Below are 23,477 nucleotides of genomic sequence, written 5' to 3' on the forward strand. Positions count from 1 at the left end.
TTATTTCAAAGTATTTCCACTAAGTCAATTCACTTTCTTTGTTGTCAGTGAAGAAAATGTTATCTAGAAAATGATTAGAAGATAAATTGGGCAGTAATCAGTTCTCCGTTCCTTGGGTTTTTTCTTTTCTGCCTTTTGTGGTGGTGGTTGTGTTTGCTGCCTACGGTCCAAGAGTACAACCTTGGGTCCTAGGAACTGTTTTTTCACTGGGCAACTGACATCTAACAACTGTGAGCGAAGTCTTGGAAACTGCTTTGTCACTGAAGTGAAACTAAAATGGAAACCTGTATTTGAAGAATGGCTCTGTCACTGACTTATTAAAAAACCAGTGCCCGGCTACAAAATCTCTGGAAAAGGTAATAGTCTTGCCAACCTTTGGGTAAGACAGAGCAAGGGGTGGTCTGCCTGAGTAGAACCGTGGAAACTTTTCTATCAAAAGCCAATTCTATAACTTGCCTCACTTGGTATTACTGTGACCCCTATATACTGAAGGAAAGTGTTTGGAAATTCACAAGTATTTCAACAAGTGGCAAAGGGACTTGTAAACTTAATGACTACTGGTATTATTTCTTTCACTCTTTTACTCACTCATTTATTCATTCATCTATTAAACATTTACCAAATACCTATTAGACTCAAACATAGTATCAGGTGGTGGGGAAACACATATATAAGAGCTGATATTACCATAAAGAGTTTATGGACTACCTGGAAGATTAGACATAAATGACAATAATGCATGGTAGAGAGTGATGACTTTTATTTTTAAAAAGTCCAAAGTCTATGGACTTTCAGAGTAGGAAATGAGTTCTAATTAGAGGTATTTCAAAGGCTTCATGGAAGAGGTAATATTTAATTTAGTCATAAAGAATGCATTTGTGTGCATGGTGATGGGAGGAAGTAAAATTTAGACAGAGGAGCAATTTCTACAGAAACATAAAGGCAAGGCTGTATTCATGGTCACCCATGTGAGAAGCAAAGAAGACTTCAACTAGAGCAGTACTTGTCGTAATGAAAGAAGAAAGAAAATGAGTAATTGGCTGAGGTCATTTCAAGGAATCCTGAAATATCTGTGGGCCATTTAGCTGAAAGAACCAGAGTGAAAACATATTTATATGCTATTTGATGGTAAACCAACACTGTACTAGGTCTGAAAATAAAATGCTGGGTCTGGAAATAAAATGGAGATAAGCAACATCCCTATTCTTAAGAATTGTGTTGTCTAATGAGGGAAATGGACAAATAAACACAGTAAGGTCAGATAAATAAGATCCTCATTGAATTCTTAAGGACTTCAGGGCACTATGTTTAAATGGCCATAGTCACAAAATTGGAATCCAATTACAAGCAGGTTACCAAGGTTATTTGAGAAATAGCTACTCTTCCCTTATATATTTCTCTGATTCAAGGAACAGTGAAATAGCCTGTCTCTTCATTCAAAGCAGTCTCAAATAGTACAATTCAAAGTATCATCTGGAGATTAACAGCACTGGCCTGGCCTGGGAGCTTATTCAAAATGCAAACTCTCAGGATCCACTTCAAATCACCTGAATCAGCAGGTGACTGAAAGCACACTCAAGTTTGAAAAGTACTGTACTAAACAGAAAGAAGGGAAGGGAGGGAGGGAGGGTGAGAGAGAGCAAGGAAGGGAGGGAGGAAGGAAGAAGGAAAGAAAGAAAGAAAGGCACTGTACAAAGAGGACTCGTTTCTTAGAACAAAAAGCTAAGAAGGTAAGTCCGTCAATAATACCACATCTAATAAGATCTCTCATGTTTGTTTCCAGAGAAGTAAAAATTCAATTCAATAAACATTTGTAGAGCTCCTACAACATCTCAGACACTATGCAAGATACTCCGAAATGGTACCAGTTAAAAAAACTAGCAGTACAGATAGACATGGTGTAGATTGAAAAGTTTCAAGGAAACCAACTCTGTCTTGAATCCAAGCATATAAGAATTGAAGAAAAAAGAAATTGCCCCTGGTTCATATGTTTTATGGACAAATATATCATCTTTCTTAATTTTTTTTGGTTTTTATCTAAACTTGAAGAGAGATGATTTTTTTTTAAAGGAGAGGAGAAATCCAAATTATAGTAGGAAGTAAAACAACTGAAGAGATAAATCTTATGACTTAAATAAAAATCCCATGGCTTTAAATTAATAAATAAACAGGAAAAGAAAATGAAAAACAAAAACCTTAAAGCCTTTATAAAGTTAAAAGTGTAGATATACTCTAATGAATCTTCTGATTGAAGGCCTATTTGTCTTTGAGTTTCACACTCTTTGTAGTGTTCAAAAGCCTTTATATTGAGGGAGAGTTCAGCATAATTGTCTATTGGAATGTCTTTCTACACAGCATAATCTCACTATGTATGGAGCTATTCAGTCAAGTCATATCCTAAGGCCCAGGAGAAGATCAGTCTCCAAAGTAGACTGGTTGCAAGTCTTGATTTCTACAACTATCAGTAGTCTGATACACTTCCTTTTAAAAATATGGTCATTAAATTACAGAGACCTCCAGAACAATATTAAATGCTACAACATTCGAATCATAGGGGTCCCAGAAGAAGAAGACAAAAAGAAAGACCATGAGAAAATACTTGAGGAGATAATAGTTGAAAACTTCCCGAAAATGGGGAAGGAAATAATCACCCAAGTCCAAGAAACCCAGAGAGTCCCAAACAGGATAAACCCAAGGCGAAACACCCCAAGATACATATTAATCAAATTAACAAATATCAAACACAAAGAACAAATATTAAAAGCAGCAAAGGAAAAACAACAAATAACACACAAGGGAATTCCCATAAGGATAACAGCTGATCTTTCAGTAGAAACTCTTCAAGCCAGGAGGGAATGGCAAGACATATTTAAAATGATGAAAGAAAATAATCTACAGCCCAGATTATTGTACTCAGCAAGGATCTCATTCAAATATGAAGGAGAAATCAAAAGCTTTTCAGACAAGCAAAAGCTGAGAGAATTCAGCACCACCAAACCAGCTCTCCAACAAACACTAAAGGATATTCTCTAGACAGGAAACACAAAAACGGTGTATAAATTCGAACCCAAAACAATGAAGTAAATGGCAACGGGATCATACTTATCAGTAATTACCTTAAACGTAAATGGGTTGAATGCCCCAACCAAAAGACAAAGACTGGCTGAATGGATACAAAAACAAGACCCCTACATATGTTGTCTACAAGAGACCCACCTCAAAACAGGGGACACATACAGACTGAAAGTGAAGGGCTGGAAAAAGATTTTCCATGCAAATAGGGACCAAAAAAAAGCAGGAGTAGCAATACTCATATCAGATAAAATAGACTTTAAAACAAAGGCTGTGAAAAGAGACAAAGATGGTCACTACATAATGATCAAAGGATCAATCCAAGAAGAAGATATAACAATTATAAATATATATGCACCCAGCATGGGAGCACCGCAATATGTAAGACAAATGCTAACAAGTATGAAAGGAGAAATTAACAATAACACAATAATAGTGGGAGACTTTAATACCCCACTTACACCTATGGATAGATCAACTAAACAGAAAATTAACAAGGAAACACAAACTTTAAATGATACAATAGACCAGTTAGACCTAATTGATATCTATTGGACATTTCATCCCAAAACAATGAATTTCACCTTTTTCTGAAGCACACATGGAACCTTCTCCAGGATAGATCACATCCTCGGCCATAAAGCTAGCCTTGGTAAATTCAAAAAAATAGAAATCATTCCAAGCATTTTTTCTGACCACAATGCAGTAAGATTAGATCTCAATTACAGGAGAAAAACTATTAAAAATTCCAACATATGGAGGCTGAACAACACGCTGCTGAATAACCAACAAATCACAGAAGAAATCAAAATTTGCATAGAAACAAATGAAAATGAAAACACAACAACCCAAAACCTGTGGGACACTGTAAAAGCAGTCCTAAGGGGAAAGTTCATAGCAATACAGGCATACCTCAAGAAACAAGAAAAAAGTCAAATAAATAACCTAACTCTACACCTAAAGCAACTAGAAAAGGAAGAAATGAAGAACCCCAGGGTTAGTAGAAGGAAAGAAATCTTAAAAATTAGGGCAGAAATAAATGCAAAAGAAACAAAAGAGACCATAGCAAAAATCAACAAAGCCAAAAGCTGGTTCTATGAAAGGATAAATAAAATTGACAAACCATTAGCCAGACTCATCAAGAAACAAAGGGATGCATGATGCTGGATGCTTGGGGCTGGTGCACTGGGACGGCCCAGAGGGATGGTATGGGGAGGGAGGAGGGAGGAGGGTTCGGGATGGGGAACACATGTATACCTGTGGCGGATTCATTTTGATATTTGGCAAAACTAATACAATTATGTAAAGTTTAAAAATAAAATAAAATTAGAAAAAAAAAAGAAAAGAAAAGAAAAAGGCTCTGAAAAAAAAAATTAAATTAAAAAAAAAAAAAAAAGAAACAAAGGGAGAAAAATCAAATCAATAAAATTAGAAATGAAAATGGAGAGATCATAACAAACAACACAGAAATACAAAGGATCATAAGAGACTACTACCAACAATTATATGCCAATAAAATGGACAACGTGGAAGAAATGGACAAATTCTTAGAAAAGTACAACTTTCCAAAACTCGACCAGGAAGAAATAGAAAATCTTAACAGACCCATCACAAGCATGGAACTTGAAACTGTAATCAAAAATCTTCCAGCAAACAAAAGCCCAGGTCCAGATGGCTTCACAGCTGAATTCTACCAAATATTTAGAGAAAAGCTAACACCTATCCTGCTCAAACTCTTCCAGAAAATTGCAGAGGAAGGTAAACTTCCAAACTCATTCTATGAGGCCACCATCACCCTAATACCAAAACCTGACAAAGATCCCACAAAAAAAGAAAACTATAGGCCAATATCACTGATGAACATAGATGCAAAAGTCCTTAACAAAATTCTAGCAATCAGAATCCAACAACACATTAAAAAGATCATACACCATGACCAAGTGGGCTTTATCCCAGGGATGCAAGGATTCTTCAATATCTGCAAATCAATCAATGTAATACACCACATTAACAAATTGAAAAATAAAAACCATATGATTATCTCAATAGATGCAGAGAAAGCCTTTGACAAAATTCAACATCCATTTATGATAAAAACTCTCCAGAAAGCAGGAATAGAAGGAACATACCTCAACATAATAAAAGCTATATATGACAAACCCACAGCAAACATTATCCTCAATGGTGAAAAATTGAAAGCATTCCCTCTAAAGTCAGGAACAAGACAAGGGTGCCCACTTTCACCATTACTATTCAACATAGTTTTGGAAGTTTTGGCCACAGCAATCAGAGCAGAAAAAGAAATAAAAGGAATCCAAATTGGAAAAGAAGAAGTAAAACTCTCACTATTTGCAGATGACATGATCCTCTACATAGAAAACCCTAAAGACTCCACCAGAAAACTACTAGAACTAATCAATGATTATAGTAAAGTTGCAGGATATAAAATCAACACACAGAAATCCTTTGCATTCCTATACATTAATAATGAGAAAACAGAAAGAGAAATTAAGGAAACAATTCCATTCACCATTGCAACGGAAAGAATAAAATACTTAGGAATATATCTACCTAGAGAAACTAAAGACCTATACATAGAAAACTATAAAACACTGGTGAAAGAAATCAAAGAGGACACTAATAGATGGAGAAATATACCACGTTCATGGATTGGAAGAATCAATATAGTGAAAATGAGTATACTACCCAAAGCAATTTATAGATTCAATGCAATCCCTATCAAGCTACCAACGGTATTCTTCACAGAGCTAGAACAAATAATTTCACAATTTGTATGGAAATACAAAAAACCTCGAATAGCCAAAGCTATCTTGAGAAAGAAGAATGGAACTGGAGGAATCAACCTACCTGACTTCAGGCTCTACTACAAAGCCACAGTCATCAAGACAGTATGGTACTGGCACATAGACAGAAATATAGATCAATGGAACAAAATAGAAAGCTCAGAGATAAATCCACGCACATATGGACACCTTATCTTTGACAAAGGAGGCAAGAATATACAATGGATTAAAGACAATCTCTTAACAAGTGGTGCTGGGAAATCTGGTCAACCACTTGTAAAAGAATGAAACTAGAACACTTTCTAACACCATACACAAAAATAAACTCAAAATGGATTAAAGATCTAAACGTAAGACCAGAAACTATAAAACTCCTAGAGGAGAACATAGGCAAAACACTCTCTGACATACATCACAGCAGGATGCTCTATGACCCACCTCCCAGAATATTGGAAATAAAAGCAAAAATAAACAAATTGGACCTAATTAAACTTAAAAGCTTCTTCACATCAAAGGAAACTATTAGCAAGGTGAAAAGACAGCCTTCAGAATGGGAGAAAATAATAGCAAATGAAGCAACTGACAAACAACTAATCTCAAAAATATACAAGCAACTCCTACAGCTCAACTCCAGAAAAATAAATGACCCAATCAAAAAATGGGCCAAAGAACTAAATAGACATTTCTCCAAAGAAGACATACAGATGGCTAACAAACACATGAAAAGATGCTCAACATCATTCATTATCAGAGAAATGCAAATCAAAACCACTATGCGGTACCATCTCACGCCAGTCAGAATGGCTGTGATCCAAAAGTCTACAAGCAATAAATGCTGGAGAGGGTGTGGAGAAAAGGGAACCCTCTTACACTGTTGGTGGGAATGCAAACTAGTACAGCCACTATGGAGAACAGTGTGGAGATTCCTTAAAAAACTGGAACTAGAACTACCTTATGATCCAGCAATCCCACTGCTGGGCATACACACTGAGGAAACCAGAAGGGAAAGAGACACGTGTACCCCAATGTTCATCGCAGCACTGTTTATAATAGCCTGGCCATGGAAGCAACCTAGGTGTCCATCAGCAGATGAATGGATAAGAAAGCTGTGGTACATATACACAATGGAGTATTACTCAGCCATTAAAAAAAGTACATTTGAATCAGTTCTAATGAGGTGGATGAAACTGGAGCCTATTATACAGAGTGAAGTAAGCCAGAAAGAAAAACACCAGTATAGCATACTAACACATATATATGGAATTTAGAAAGATGGTAACAATAACCCTGTGTACGAGACAGCAAGAGAGATACTGATGTATAGATCAGTCTTATGGACTCTGTGGGAAAGGGAGAGGGTGGGAAGATTTGGGAGAATGGCATTGAAACATGTATAATATCATGTATGAAACGAGTCGCCAGTCCAGGTTCAATGCACATTACTGGATGCTTGGGGCTGGTGCACTGGGATGACCCAGAGGGATGGTATGGGGAGGGAGGAGGGAGGAGGGTTCAGGATGGGGAACACATGTATACCTGTGGTGGATTCATTTTAATATTTGGCAAAACTAATACAATATTGTAAAGTTTAAAAATAAAATAAAATTGAAAAGTGAAAAAAAAATTTTTTTAAATAATAAAAATATGGTCACTGAAGTTTCTCTTATTTTAATCCTAAACTAAGCTGTCATGTCAAATATAGTTTTACCTAGTATGTACCTGTGTGCACACTTGCCCAGATGTGTGTATTTTTAAATATGCAACAGTTCAGTACTGATATCTTGATAAATGACAAACATCCCTTCCATCTTCCCATTAATACAATAGATTCTTCCCTCTTTTTATTGAAATTTTAATTTCCAGTCCATGTGTATTATAGAGGAGGCTTAATGTAGGTCACTAGATGCCATCATGAATAATAGGAAAAAGGAAGTCTCTTGTTTCCTAATGCCTGTTAGCATGAAAACACAGCTCTGGATGCCTTATTATGCTTTTTGACTCAGGAGTCCTATGGGTCTGCCATAACTGCTGTGTGAACTCATTGTTTCTGCCAAATACATCAGCTGGGGTGAGAACATTAATTCATGTTAACAGAGATGTGTCAATGTTGCTCCTGAAAAAAGTGCTGAGATGTTATATTTGCAAAGATCGTCTTTAAAGGAAAAATACTGTTTTTAATATTATGTTCTGTCTCTCAATCCAAGAATTTTTCTACTTTGCCTATTTTCTTTTGGGCCAGGTTTTCCTGAGGTTAGTACCCATTTATCCTGAGTTAGAAATGATTAGGCATCTTTGTTTTTGGAGTCCAGGTAGGGTAACAGTACCTTTTTGGGCAACGAGGCATGGGTCTGTGCCTTGTGGCTGGCTCTCTGGCCAACACAGCTTCTGAGTTTTGTTTCTGCCACCACTCCCACCTTGCTGTACTGCATTTGTTGAGCAGTTTGCCTGTTTTGTGTCCCAACAAAGGGGGACATTCAGGGAGTTCCCAAATTCTCAAAGGAGAGGCTTGAAACCTCTTTCCACTCTAGGAACTACTAAGGGTTGCAAACCTAAGGGATGTGAGCCAATTTAATCCCTAAAATCGATCACACAGTAGCACAAAAAACTTTCAAAATGGTCAAAGCTATGTTAACTGTAAATTGGCTCTTGACAAGAGCATTTGCCAGTGAGTGAACAACCGCAACAAGGGCATTTGCCACCTGCCTCTGTGGAGGTCGAACCCTGTGCTGCTACAGCTGCTCACCTTCAACACCCCCTTAGGGAATTTAGAGTGAAGTGAAGCACTCTGCTCCAGGGATTCTGTTGGAACAGGTCTTTAGGTAGTTAAATATTTTCAGAAAGTGATTTCATGATCCCAATCCTTGCATCTCTTCATATCTAGAAAAGCACTAAATCACTTCTTACTGACATTAGCTTCTCGTGGCTAGCAGAAAACCTTTTGTAAGTAAGGACTTGACTGCACTGAACTCCTCCTTCACCAAAACCTTATATATTGACCTTCCCCAACTGCCTCTTTGGAGCAGTCTCTCAGAGCTATCTGAGGTGCTGTCTCCCTGGCTGCAGTCCTCATTTTGCCCCAAATAAAACTTAACTCACAACTTTCAAGTTGTACATCTTATTAGTCGACAGCTAAAACAGCGAAGCTGCACTTAAAACCCACTGGGCTGCACTTAAAACCCACACCGGATGACAACTCCATCTCCAACATCAGACAGTGAGGAATAACACATTGCTGATTTCTTTTTCTCTCTGCAAGATTGAATGGGAATGGATGGAGCACACAAACAAAGACTCGCCATGCATGGCTGGTACTTACCAATCCGTTTCTCACTTTGACAGTGTCTTCTGAAAGTGACTTTTGTATCTCCTGTTTTCTAAATGCTTTAGAAGTAACTCCTTCCCTTTACATCCTTTGAACCTAAAGCAGTAACATCTTGAAACATTGATCTATTTGCTGCTAGCTTTCATTAATTTCATCCATTCCTGAAGGCAGAGCCACATTGGTGTCCACTTAGTGAAGACCTACTTAGGGCAGCTCAGGTCCCTTTATCAGGCCCGAATTAGCTTTGCAGTTTTAATAAGAACTATAGCTTTCTCAATTATTATTTAATTCAATAATGTGCCCACATTTGCTAATGTATTTCTAAAGTGGGAGGCAAGCTGCAACTGCCTATCTGTCCATAGGTAAGCAGAATGTGTCACACAGGCTGTGCCACCTCTCCGGGAGAGTTAACATTCATTTTGCATCTGTACATGGCCAGGCACATAATCCCATTCTTCAAATGTTGAACGTAGCACCATTTGCCAGTGTTAGCCCCGCAGCACCTCTAGGGTATTTCAGTCTCAAGATGTATTAATGCAAATGTGTAAATGTCAGCAAGCTAGTATTATGTATGCACACCCATCATTCAAAGGGGGAAAAGAGATCCATTTTGGCTTAGATTATTTTCACTACAAGGCCTTTAATTCCAAAGTTTCCTGGTTTGTTGAACGTGGCTGTTTCCCAGAAAAAAAAAATACTTGGTAAGTGAAGATATAACGGTGACCACTACCCAAAGGGCCTAGAATTCCAAAGAAAACTGAGCCCCAGAAGATGAACAGAGAAAGAGCAAGCAGCCTCTCTTTTTGTTCTCTCAATTCTTCCCACAAGGTCATCCTTTCTAATTGACAAGCCAAATAATTTTATTCAGTAACTGATAAGAAAGCAAATTAAATTTCATTCGATTTGAAAAAGTATTCCAACATGTGTATGAGTTGGTCTAAATTCATTCTAAGAAATTTAATAGGGTAAAATTTTTCTTTTATTACTTCATGTTTTCTCAATAATGAATTCCTTGAGATAAAAATTAAAACTGCTAGAAAAATGAAAAGATGCCCACTGTAAACGGAGGAGGGGGCCTATATTTTTAAAAAGGATTTTGATAATTTGAAGAAACAAGTTGAGAGGCAAATAGTTCTTTGAAGAACTCCATTTAATCATTTTCCTATCATGAATCACTTTAATGACTAGGGACACATTTTTTTTTTAATTCTATGAATTATACACCATAACGGTGACATAATGTCACCACTAAAAACCTGATGATGAAAATTAGCACTTACCTCCAGAAAGTGCAGGCAAATCAACCAAATAGTTTACACAAAAGTCAAATTATATGGATATTCCTTTTTCCTCACCCCTTCATACCTGCAATAATGTATTCACTTAATTCTGTTTACTTAGGAGAAAAAATTTTAAACTTTTGTTAGGATATAACCAATACACACTTTGTGAGCATGGACTCACACAAATGCTTGCATTAAAACATCTTCTTTGATGCAGAATAATCTTAAAATGTTTACAGTAATCATATTTCTGGTTGCAGTGTTACTCTTAATTCTAAGAGTGTTGTGTGTATACTGTGGGATAAAGCAGATGAGTATTTACATTGGTGCTTCTAGAACCTGTGATTGCCAGCAAGGCAGAAAGAAGAAAAATGTAAGATAGATGAGATAAAATAAAAACCTGATAGTCCTGAATTTGAATTGGAAGTCAGTTTGAACTCATAATCATTTTGTCTTTAAACAGTATATATAGCATATGTTGTTTATATACTAGTTCAGTGTAATGAAAAGACCAAGAAACAAAGACCAATCCAGTAGTTATGAGTACCTGTAGAGCCAAGATTATGTTCTCTTCAACACTATCAATAAAAGGACCCAAGTTATTTGGGGAAAATGTCTGGATATGGCATGCATCAGGATATGTACAAGAAAAGCCTTAAACATCATATAATATTAGGAAACAAAAAAGAACTTACAAGACTTTGTTTTACAAGATTACTAAAGTAATTACTAAAAGTATGCAAAAACCAATTTAAAGAGGTTCGCATAGCTCAAAATAGGACGATTTGAGCATAAGAACATAATTTTAATGAATTAAAGTATTTCAAATAGGTTTAAGTACCTAAGTGGATATGTAAATACTGAAAACAATAAATTTACTGGTCCTTTTTTGGAGGATGATGGTGTCAATGCCTTAAAACTAATAAATGAAGAGAAAGAACTTGTACTATCTTCTATCTCACAGTAACCAAATGGTTGATGACAGCAAGTTTATAATGCATATCAGCTAATAACAGAAAAAGAAATGATGAAATATCACCATTTTGCACCATAATTCTAATGAATTATTGGATCTGGACAATGATCATTAATGACTGCTAACATAAAAAGAGAGAAAACTGTCTTCATTCTGACAGAAGTATCACCTAGTAATCTTGATTAAAAAAAAAACAAACAATTTTAAAAATTAGACCCAAATCCAATAAACCCTCAATATCTAAGTCCCCTACCTAGAAACCTTCAAGTTGCAAACTTTCAAAGATGTGAACATGTGTTTGAATGTCCAGTTAAGTAAGTTATTCGCAGGTCTGGCATACACGGTCATGTGTGTGTATCCTCTACATGTGGTTGGACAGTAGTGTGCACTGTAGTACAGTATCTTTATTTCAAGCCCAGCATGTCCAGCAGCAAGGGTGAAAGCAACGGTGATGTGGCTGGCACTGCTAAGAAGTGCCAACTGTTGTACTGCACGACTGTACTTTTCTAAGATTAAAACCATTTTCATAACTTCTTGTGTTTGTTTTTTATGTATTATTTCTGTGAAAAGTATTATAAACCTATTACAGTACAGTATTATATAACCAATGGTGTAAGTTGGCTACCTAGGTTAACTTTGTTGGACTTAAACGAACAAAAGTTAGACTTACAAATTCACTCTTGGAATGGAAATCATTCATATGTAGGGGACTCACTGTACCAAGGTATCAAAGCAGAAGTACTGGGGGGCAGTCAGCAAAATATAGATTGTGGACGAATGACTAGATCTTTTTCAATAATAAAGGGAGAGAGTGAGAGAAAAGAAGCTATAGATTAAGAGAAATATAGGAGACATATCAATTATTTATAATGTATAAACTAATGCTAATCCTTATTTGAACATGTATGGACCTTAATACTAATCCTGAAACAATTAACTGTTAAAAATATTAATGAGATCATTGGAGAAATTTGAAAGCAGACTAAATATATATTGTTATTAAGAGACTGTACTGATTTTTATGTGGGGCAATGGCATAGTGTTTATTTTTAAGAGTCTATCTTTTAGAGATAAATGCTGAAATATTTATGAATGAAAATAATATGATGCCTGGCATTTGCTTCAAAACAAACCTTGGGAAAGGAGAAAGCAAATAGAGGTATAGACGGAAGAAGACTGGCTATGAGTTAATAATATTCAATCTGAACTGTGGGTACACAGGAGTTCATTACAGGATTAGTCTCTCTATAAGTGTGTGACATTTCTCTTCATAAAAATTTAAAAAATGTCTCTTTGAAAAGTGGCAATGAACATCAGGTCACTATGGGAAATCTTTAACAATCAAATCAACACAGCTGTATTTAGGACACAGATTAAAACCACAGTGGAGATAGCAGCCCTTGAGATCATTTTGGTCAGCCTTTTGTCATTCAAATAGATTTTACCAAAACTATCCATTCTGCTCATTTCTATTACTTGGTTGTCTTCTTTGGTCTGGTTGCAGTATTCAATGAAACACAGGATTAGATTTGGGGGAGAAAACAGCTACAAAGCATCATAAAATCATTTTGGCTTGATTTCTATACTTCTATTTTGGTAACTCTATGAAATGAATGATACCTGCAAAATTAATTTTAACAACTGAGTTTTTTCCTACTATATAAACAGCTTTCCTCCTTAGAGACAGTAGGAAAATGAACCTCCCAAAGCTATTCTTTCCCAGCACTTGTCGCCCAGTCCATAGAGCTGCGACAGTGCTGTCTCTGAAAGCTCACAGCAAAACCAACATGATACAAGCAAAACGCATGGGAACAGACAGCATGCTGAGTTCTTCTCTGATACCCCTAAATTATTCAAGGGCCTATAGTTATGACTAGGTGATACCCCAAGGGCAAACTGTTATTAATGAAAAACCAACTATACCTAATTAACTGCATTGCTCTGGGCTAGTGAAAAATCAGAAATTTCCAAAGCCACTTGAGAATGATCATATTTATACAGAATGATGATACAGGTGACCATATTTCTTTGAAGCACATACCTACTCCTTTTATCCCTACTGCCTGTCTCTTTGCACCACTTATACTACACTGATTCAAATCTAAACACTGGGAATCTTCTCACTAACTCTAAAGTAGATCAGATCAGATCAGTCACTCAGTCGTGTCCGAGTCTTTGCGACCCCATGAATCGCAGCACGCCAGGCCTCCCTGTCTATCACCAATTCCTAGAGTTCACTCAGACTCACGTCCATTGACTCAGTGATGCCATCCAGCCATCTCATCCTCTGTCGTCCCCTTCTCCTCCTGCCCCCAATCCCTCCCAGCATCAGGGTCTTTTCCAATGAGTCAACTCTTCGCATGAGGTGGCCAAAGTATTGGAGTTTCAGCTTTAGCATCATTCCTTCCAAAGAAATCCCAGGGCTGATCTCCTTCAGAAAGGGGCCACTATCAACGGCTATTTATCTTGCGTTTCATTAGGAGCTATGTATTTTTGGTGCTCAGAAGTAGAAAACACTAAATTTGACCTACATTATCATTAGGAGAGTTGGTCCGCATAAAATTTTAAAAATAAATACCAGCATTAAAACTCTATCCAGAGATGTTAGAAACTCCCTTTCTCAAACACATAACTCAATACAGTTAAAGGTTTAAATTTGATAATAATAAAGGATAAAAGATATACATCTTGAGGAAATCAGAATGTTAATATTGGAATTACAGTCAATGCTCAATTTATCCATGATATTGCAACCAGTCCATTCTAAAGGAGATCAGTCCTGGGGGTTTATTGGAAGGACTGATGCTAAAGCTGAAACTCCAGTACTTCGGCCACCTCATGCGAAGAGTCAACTCATTGGAAAAGACTCTGATGCTGGGAGGGATTGCGGGCAGGAGGAGAAGGGGACGACAGAGGATGAGATGGCTGGATGGCATCACTGACTTGATGGACATGAGTCTGAGTGAGCTCCGGGAGTTGGTGATGGGCAGGGAGGCCTGGTGTGCTGCGATTCATGGGGTCACAAAGCGTCGGACATGACTCAGCAACTGAACTGAACTGATTGTACAAGTAAGCAATATTCAGTGGTAATTCAACATTTTAGCAATCAGTTTCAATATTTTTCCTTCCTTCCTTATCAGTACTAGACATATGAACTAAAATAAAAGACAGACTGATTTACAACTCTGCTTCTCTGTCATATACTGGTTACCTTTCTAAAGAAGAAGAAGAAAAAAGTAAGTTATATGGGAGAAGAGGAGGAGGAAGAGGGAGCAGGGAGGAAGCAGGAAAAGTAAGGAGCAGGAGAAAAGTAAGCAAGCACACCTCAGGAAAGGTATTTTACAGAATGCTGCAGAAAACCAGATGTAATAAAAATATGCAAATTGGTTTTTAGCTAACTGAGTGAATGGTATATATATATATCTCATTTCTCATCAAGAACCCACTGTTAATGATTTTAAGTAATGCTTAATTTCAACATGATATTCTGCTTAATGTGTTAAATGCTAAGTTATGGTGATCACAAGTTTACAAGGGCATGGCCTATTTGCAGGCAAGAAGCTCTGCAACCCGATTACAGAATCAATAGCCTGTTCTGCTTTGGAGTCTCAGTAAATTTTTGCCACAACTTCCAAAGGAGTTTAGGTCCTAAAGTTCCTTAACATTTCTATTTTGAGACAAAAATATGTAGACTTCTTTCAGCTTATATCCAATTTAATCAATAGCAAATTGAACTAAATAAGAACAAACCTAAAGATATCTTGGGGAAGCAGTCAGTGTTTTTTTTTTGTTGTTGTTGCTGGGGGGGGCTTCAATCCAATCAAAATGAAGAGAGAGAAGTTGGTGTAGGTGGACTAAATGGGGCCTCACTGCTGGCTCATCAAGTAATCATAATAGTCAAAAACATATAACAACCGGTTTGAAAAATAACTGTTCATTTAATAGCTGGCAAAAGAACTCTGCAAAGACAGCATGAAAGACAAAAAGGCCACTTCTCAGAGGACTCACCTGTCTTTCCCAGTTTCCTTCTTAAACACTCCATCACAGTAACTCATGCGCTTCTCTGTGGTCACATAAATTTGGGCATTGGGATAGATGTCAACAGTCTTTTTCAACATGTTGTACACAATGCCATTGCCATCTTTCCTCATATTGCGGAAAGGGCCCCAAATAACATAAATAGTAGTGTTTGCTTCCTTGAAAAAATAATCAGGGTTTTTCAGTAAAAGAGGAACGCTGGTATGGGATACGACGCGAATCATTGTCATGCGGCCAACATCCTCTTCATAGCCCTTGGTGGGTGCATTGTTCATTCTCCAAATGCAGGACGACTGATCTATCTCATTCCCCACCTTCTGGCCGACCATCTGACCCGAGTTTGACACAATGGCACAAAGATTACAGTCCAGTTGCAAAGGCTGAAAAACAGAAAGAGAAACAGGGCAGGTAGGGGAGAAATGTGTAAATTAGGAAGTTCCTCATATTCCAACAAGTTTTTCTGGGAAAACAAATTCCAGATATTGTGCATAATTGCTAAGTGTGGGAATATAGCTGAAATATATTTATACTAATCCAAAACTAGCTCCATAGGATATCAAGCTTGGGGCATGCCTCCATTTAAAAAGTGAATGTGGATTGCTAAGAAATAACTTTCATTTCTCTTTCTTGTGTTGCTTTGAAATTCAATGAAAAAGCAGTCATTTGTTTCCCACCTTTTATGATGTCTTTTCATTCAAAACTGTTATTTCAAATGAAATAAGGAAATACAGAAAGATTTGCTCTCTTTAATAAGGGTGATGGCTAAAAAAAAGAAATGCAAAAGGAGTATATATAGGCATCAATTTGAAGTTTACTTATATGTATGAATGATTATGTAGCAGTTGACAAAAATATAAAAAACTCAGCAAATGATGAGATTCTGAATTTTCAAAACCCAGAACTACTGAAGATAAATTTCAGGGTAGCAAAAATATTATAGAGAATCTTAAAAAATTCCCTTGCATCACCATGGTTAAACAACCGTTGTGCTCTTGTTTATTCTAGTTGGATAGGAAAGGCTTCTTTTTAAGAACTCAAGGAAGGCACATACAAAGACAGTCTCCACCATCCTTTTCTTTTTTTATTGGAGTTTAATTGCTTTACAATGCTGTGCTAATTTCTGCTGTACAATGAAGTGAATCAGCTATACCTATACATATATCCCCTTCCTACTGGACTTCCCTCCTGCTATTCTCCCCACCGTCCCACCCATCTAGGCCATCACAGAACACTGAGCTGGGTTTCCTGAGCTATACCGGAGGTTCTCACTAGCTAGCTATTTTACAGATGGTAGCGTATATACATCGATGCTAATGTCCCAATTTGTCTCACTCTCCCCTCCCCCTGACTCCATCCAGTGTCCACACGTCCATTCTCTGCATCTGCATCTCTATTTCTGCCCTGCAAATAGGTTCATTTATATCATTTTTCTAGATTCCACATACTTTAACCAATGAGGTAACAGAGACTCATAGAGACTAAGCATCAACTTTCAGGGCTGGCAGGTGATACAGTTGCATTGGTGGATTCAACTCTAGATCCAACTCTAAACCCACCGCTCTCTCCCTTAGTCTCTGCTTGTTTTTTTTTTTTTCCTTCCCAGGTGGCTCTAGTGGTGAAGAACCACCCCGCCAATGCAGGAGACAGAAGAGACATGGTTTTGATCCCTGGGTCGGGAAAATCCCTGGGAGGAGGGGACGGCAACCCACTCCATTCTTGCCTGGAGAATCCCATGGATTCTCAGAGGAGCCTGGCTGGCTATACACTCCATGGGGTTGCCAAGAGTTGGACACGACTGAAGCGACTTGGCATACCCGCAAGCAAACCAAATACAGTCGACACTCTGGGGATAGAAAATACCACACCATCCGGGTTGCTTGGATCTGTGGATGCAGAATTGGAGCATATGGAAAGCCCATGGCATGGGAATTGAGCATCTGCAGGTTCTGGCATCCACTGGGGTCCTGGAATCAACCCCCCTTGGGTATGGAGGAATGACTGTATATTCCTTTTATGATTTCCCCACACATAAAGAAAAGTGAACTTTTAAACAGTGAGTGATAAGGGGACAATGCACTTTGCTGATACATGCCTTTCTTCTTTTCTTTCTGTAAGATTCTACATTTATATCTGATATGTGACCCCAGATTTCTTGATGCCTATTGGTCAGTGGCCTCTTCCACACTGTGTATTAGTTGTGTTACAATTTATTATTTAATTATGTCTGTCCACTAGAAAGTAAACTCCATAAGAGTAGGCTCAATGTCTGTCTTCATTTAACCCCACTCCTCAGAAATCCCTGGAATATTATAGTATTTCAAATATACAGAGGTCAAGTTAGGAAATGAAAGCAATTTAATGAAAAGTATTTATTAGGACCCTGAACATAGTCTTAGGGAAGAAGTGGACTTTTTCAATTCATCTAGAATTGCTGATTTAGTTAAAAAGAGAAAAGCAATCCAGAAGAAACACATCAACATACCCACAGGTTCAATCTAGGTGAGTGAATCTATTTATCTGAGATGTCAAAATTAAGAATTTTAAAAAACCTTACTTATACAGCCCACAAAGGTCCATTTTGAAGTGCCTTAATAGTCTGCTATGAAATGGAGTGACTGTCCATTGCTCCTGCCCCAGTAAGATTTCTAAACTAAGGTGGGCAGCAGGTGGTCCAGGCACCAGGTCAGAATATCTCCACTCAAGGTGGGTGACTGTATTAGGGCACTTGGCAATGGGATTTTCTAGGTTGGTGCCACAGTGAAGACTTCACCAAAGGGCAAATGGAGGCACAAGAGGATGCCTCGTAGATTCAGGCATTGATTTAAGCCCCTTCCTCTGCATTTAAGCCCCTTCCCTACAATCCTTGGGAAGATTGTAAGGAAGAATACAATGTTCTTCCTGACATCCATTAGACTTAGCTGAGTCCTCCAAAATCAGTCACATAAATCAATGCCTTATTTAATTTGTGTATCACATGACACATTCCAATTTATCACCAAAATGCATATGGTGCAGGTGCCACCCCCACACATTAAAAAAAAATCAAAAAGAAAGATATAAAGAAAAAGCCTTGGAGGTGTTCTAATACCCAAAATGCAGCAATTAGCATTGGATTTCCAAGTCATTAAAGTGAATTAGCTGGTTCTGCTACAATAACGGAGAAGGCAATGGCACCCCACTCCAGTACTCTTGCCTGGAAAACCCCATGGGTGGAGGACCCTGCTGGGCTGCCGTCTATGGGGTCGCACAGAGTCGGACACGACTGAAGTGACTTGGCATCAGCAGCAGCCACAACAAGGCTTCATTTAACTAATAAGAATCAGCATACTGGTTTCACTTGACAATTGTAACCTCTGAGAGTGATCAATTAAGACTTCACAGTCTGTTTCATGACAACATATCAGCTGTGCAGCTATGAGGTCAGCAGCTGACTAATAACTTGAGGGCAAATATTGGGAACAATGGCCTCTTGTTTATATGACAAATACGTAATTGGGCAGGGTGCTATGAATATAATACCTTTGGGAGTAGGTGGTGATCTTTAAATTGCCCCTGTCTTTTATACTATTCACTTGGCCATATTGTCACCAAGGCCAGAGTTGTACGAGACTTGCTCATGTCATACTGCTTGGTCTCAGAACTACCTAGCTGTCTGGTTTCCTGAATGAGGTACCAGGAGTCATGGCTGCAGGTGTGACTGTTCTATTTACCACATGGTTGCAGGACCATCTTTACAGTATGATAGGAGTGCAGGGCTAGATGAATGAAACATTCCTAATCATAATCAGAAGCTTCAGGTAACACGAAGAGCTTGTTAAAGCACAAGGGACTCATCCAAATGTTTGAAAGCACTTTCAAACTACAGTAAGCCATGATAAAAAGAAAGACACACCTGGGCACGAATGGATGGTTTGACCCAGGGGCTGCTCTTATCTGGTTATCTCAGTTCCTTTTATTAGCTTTATCACTGCATCTTGTGATCTCAACTTTCTTTGTTAAAATGTCCTGCTGTTTCTTGAGCTCATTTATGTTATTTGATTTGGGGCTTTTGCTTGAAAATTTATTCCATGTGTGTCCACTCGCTCAGTTCTGCCTCAGTAAGCAGTTTCTTTCTAGATACAGGCCCTGGATTTTCCGAGACCTTTGGAAAGATTTATCTGACTCCACTTTATCAAGCCCTATCATAATTTTGAACTTTCCTTTTCAGTTGACTTCTCCCTATTTTTTGTTTCTTTCCATTAAAAACAAATTTGACCTCTTTGTCTTTCCCTCTCATACACTCAAAACATCATCAAGCCAAATGCTTTGCTTGAGCTTTGGCTGTCTATAAACTGAGATTACCACAAATATTCAGCCAACCATCTAGGCAGCTGTGTTCCTAAGAGAAATCTCACAAATGTAAAATGCTTCCTTTCATCTGAAGTCTAAGATACTGATTTTTTTTTGGGGGGGTGGGTAACATCATTATACAGGCATATCTTACTTTACTGCATTTCATTTTATTGAGCTTCATAGATACTGTGTTTTCTTTTTTCTTTTAAACAAATTGAAGATTTGTTCAGTTCAGTTCAGTCACTCAGTTGTGTCCAACTGTGACCCCATGAACCACAGCTCGCCAGGCCTCCCTGTCCATCACCAACTCCGGAAGTTCACTCAAACTCATGTCCATTGAGTTGGTGATGCCATCCAGCCATCTTATCCTCTGTTGTCCCCTTCTCCTCCTGCCCCCAATCCCTCCCAGCATCAGGGTCTTTTCCAATGAGTCAACACTTCGCATGAGGTGGCCAAAGTATTGGAGTTTCAGCTTTAGCATTAGTCCTTCCAATGAACACCCAGAACTGATCGCCTTTAGGATGGACTGGTTGGATCTCCTTGCAGTCCAAGGGACTCTCAAGAGTCTTCTCCAACACCACAGTTCAAAAGCATCAATTCTTGGGTGCTCAGCTTTCTTTATAGTCTAAGTCTCACATCTATACATGACTACTGGAAAAACCATAGCCTTGACTAGACAGACCTTTGTTGACAAAGTAATGTCTCTGCTTTTGAATATGCTATCTAGGTTGGTCATAACTTTCCTTCCAAGGAGTAAGCAAGTGTCTTTTAATTTCATGGCTGCAATCACCATCTGCAGTGATTTTGGAGCCCAAAACAATAAAGTCAGCCACTGTTTCCCCATCTATTTCCCATGAAGTGATGGGACCAGATGTCATGATCTTAGTTTTCTGAATGTTGAGCTTTAAGCCAACTTTTTCACTCTCCTCTTTTACTTTCATCAACAGGCTCTTTAGGTCTTCTTCACTTTCTGCCATAAAGGTGGTGTCATCTGCATATGGCTGCACCATGGCTCAGAAGCAGCCAAGAGGAGCTACCCCATGTCCAAGGTCAGGGGCAGCGGCCAAGAGGAGCTACCCCATGTCCAAGGTCAGGGGCAGCTGCCAAGAGGAGTTACCCTACATCCAAGGTAAGAAACAGCTGCTGCGCTTTGCTGGAGCAGCCGTGAAGAGATACCCATATCCAAGGTAAGAGAAACCCAAGTAAGACAGTAGGTGCTGAGAGAGGGCCTCAGAGGGCAGACAGACTGAAACCACAATGACAGACAACTAGCCAATCAGATCACACAGACCACAGCTTGTCTGACTCAATGAAGGTTTGCAGCAACCCTGTTTTGTCAAATGATGGTTAAGTATATTTTAGCCATAGAGTACTTTTTAAGTTAACGTATGTACTTTTTTAAGACATAGGCTATTGCATGCCTAACGGGCTACAGTATAGTATAAGCATAACTTTTATATTCCCTGGGAAACCAGAAAATTCATGTGATTTTATTGTAATATTCACTTTATTGCAGCGGTCTGGAACTGAATGTGCAATATTTCCAAGGGTTGCCTTATTTGATTTGGATATTTTCTCCCTTTACAAGATATACTACCTCTATACTGTATATCTGGTAATAAATACTCAACTTGGGGAAAGTTAATTCAATGATATCTAGTAAACAACTGTCAACTACAAATTGGCACTTACCAAGAGCTTTGCCAACGACTGAATAGCAAAGGCGTTTGCCCTGCCTCTACAGAGATTGAATCCCATGCTGCTATAGCTGTTGACCTTCAACAAACCCTGAGGGAGTTCAGGGTCCAGTGAGGCACTCTTTACTCCAGGGAATCTGGAGGGACAGTCCTTTAGATAGTTGGATGTTTTTAGGAAAAGATTTTATGATCTCAATCCTTGCATCTCCTCATATCTAGAGAAGCACTAAATCCCTTCACAGTGACATCAGATCCTCATGACTAACAAAACCTTTTTATAAAATGAGTGCTCCCTTCACCAAAACCTTATACATTGACTTTCCCCCACTGCCGCTTTGGAGCAGTCTCTCAGAGTATCTGAGGTGCTGCCTCCCAGGCTGCAGTCCTCATTTTGCCCCAAATAAAACTTAATTCACAACTCTCAAGCTGTACTTTTTTTTTTTTTTTAGTCGACACAACCAAGTAATTTTTACCATGCACTTAACAAGGCTATGTTAAGGGTAAAATAATTTTAGGATTTTAATTACTGTGAATTTTAACCTCAGCATACAGCTCTGAGGTAGGTGGGGATGTTTTATGATCAACTACAGAGTCGGATACGACTGAAGTGACTTAGCAGCAGCAACAGCAGGGTCAATTCACATACTATTGGTTGGCTGAAAAGTTCATTTGGTTTTTTCCATAACATCTTATGAAAACCTGAATGAACCTTTTAGCCAACCCAATGTTTTAAAGGTCTAATGTACTGCCTTGAAAAACAAGTCCTTTCTCTGCTAAAACAAATCTTGACATTTGCCTCCTTTAAAACAGTGTGATGGAGACATATAAATACAGAGTATTATTAACATGATTAAATACCTATTATGGGCCAGTCATCCTGCCCAGCACTTCATTACATTATTCCATTCATTTCTCATAGTAAATTCTTCAAAAGTTAGTTTTTACTTCATATTATTGAACTGAAATTGAAATGAACATGATGTCCAGTGAGTGCTAGATATCTTTCAGGTTAAGAAGACAGCACATATTATCTTTTGTGAAATGCACTCATAGCCCTAATAAGAAGTGGGAGGTATTAAAGAAATATTTATTATGAATTTGCACTATCCCTAATAAACATGTAGGCAAACACCTCAACTCTCACCCAGTATTATATTAAAACTATCTACATTAAATTATAAATCAATGCTTTTAAATATGCTGGTGGCCAAAAATTTCACCAAAAGAGGACAAAGTTTCCTAACTGATGAAATTCTCTTCAGGAATGTTAGATAGAATGTATGGGGATAGAAATAATCTCTCCTTTCTGGCAATGACATTATGATGGCATAAGAAACTATGTTGATATTTTTTCTTAATCTTCTTTGGAAGGAATGATGCTAAAGCGGAAACTCCAGTACTTTAGCCACCTCATGCAAAGAAAAGACTCTGATGCTGGGAGGGATTGGGGGCAGAAGGAAAAGGGGACGACAGAGGATGAGATGGCTGGATGGCATCACTGACTCGATGGACATGAGTCTGAGTGAACTCCGGGAGTTGGTGATGGACAGGGAGGCCTGGCATGCTGCGATTCATGAGGTCGCAAAGAGTCGGACATGACTGAACGACTGAACTGAACTGAAGTTTAAAATATGGCTGAAATTTCAGTCTAAGATAAACTAATCATGACTGATTTTATTAGGTTTAACATTGTCCTCCACATTTTTTCACTCAATTTGCTTTTCAAACTTTTTTTGTAACAGGAGTGAGTTGTGTTTCTTTCTGAAGCATTAAATTATTACAGTCCACATCTGAGAAAACACAAAGCCATGGCAGATGCTTTTATAAACTGGTCTCCATGGCTAAGGGAATACCTCTCCCCAGTGCAAAGTCTCCTGGAGGTAAATTCACTTTAGAAGCTCACAGTGACTGCTGTCAACTCCTTGGGTGGCAAAGATAGCTGAGATGCCAAGC

At 38.1% G+C, this 23,477-nt stretch overlaps 1 protein-coding gene across 2 annotated transcripts in view; it reads right to left on the minus strand.

The window, feature by feature from the left end:
• Positions 1-23,477, minus strand: part of ST6GALNAC3 (ST6 N-acetylgalactosaminide alpha-2,6-sialyltransferase 3) — a 625,489-nt gene that overhangs the window by 239,100 nt on the left and 362,912 nt on the right. For both annotated transcript variants that reach the window (XM_027536851.1, XM_027536852.1), the window contains exon 3: positions 15,466-15,875. In XM_027536851.1, the coding sequence (XP_027392652.1) occupies positions 15,466-15,875 (410 nt within the window). The remainder of the gene's footprint in view (positions 1-15,465; positions 15,876-23,477) is intronic.

The sequence above is a fragment of the Bos indicus x Bos taurus genome, chromosome 3, assembly GCF_003369695.1.
Source record: "Bos indicus x Bos taurus breed Angus x Brahman F1 hybrid chromosome 3, Bos_hybrid_MaternalHap_v2.0, whole genome shotgun sequence".
Taxonomy (NCBI): domain Eukaryota; kingdom Metazoa; phylum Chordata; class Mammalia; order Artiodactyla; family Bovidae; genus Bos; species Bos indicus x Bos taurus.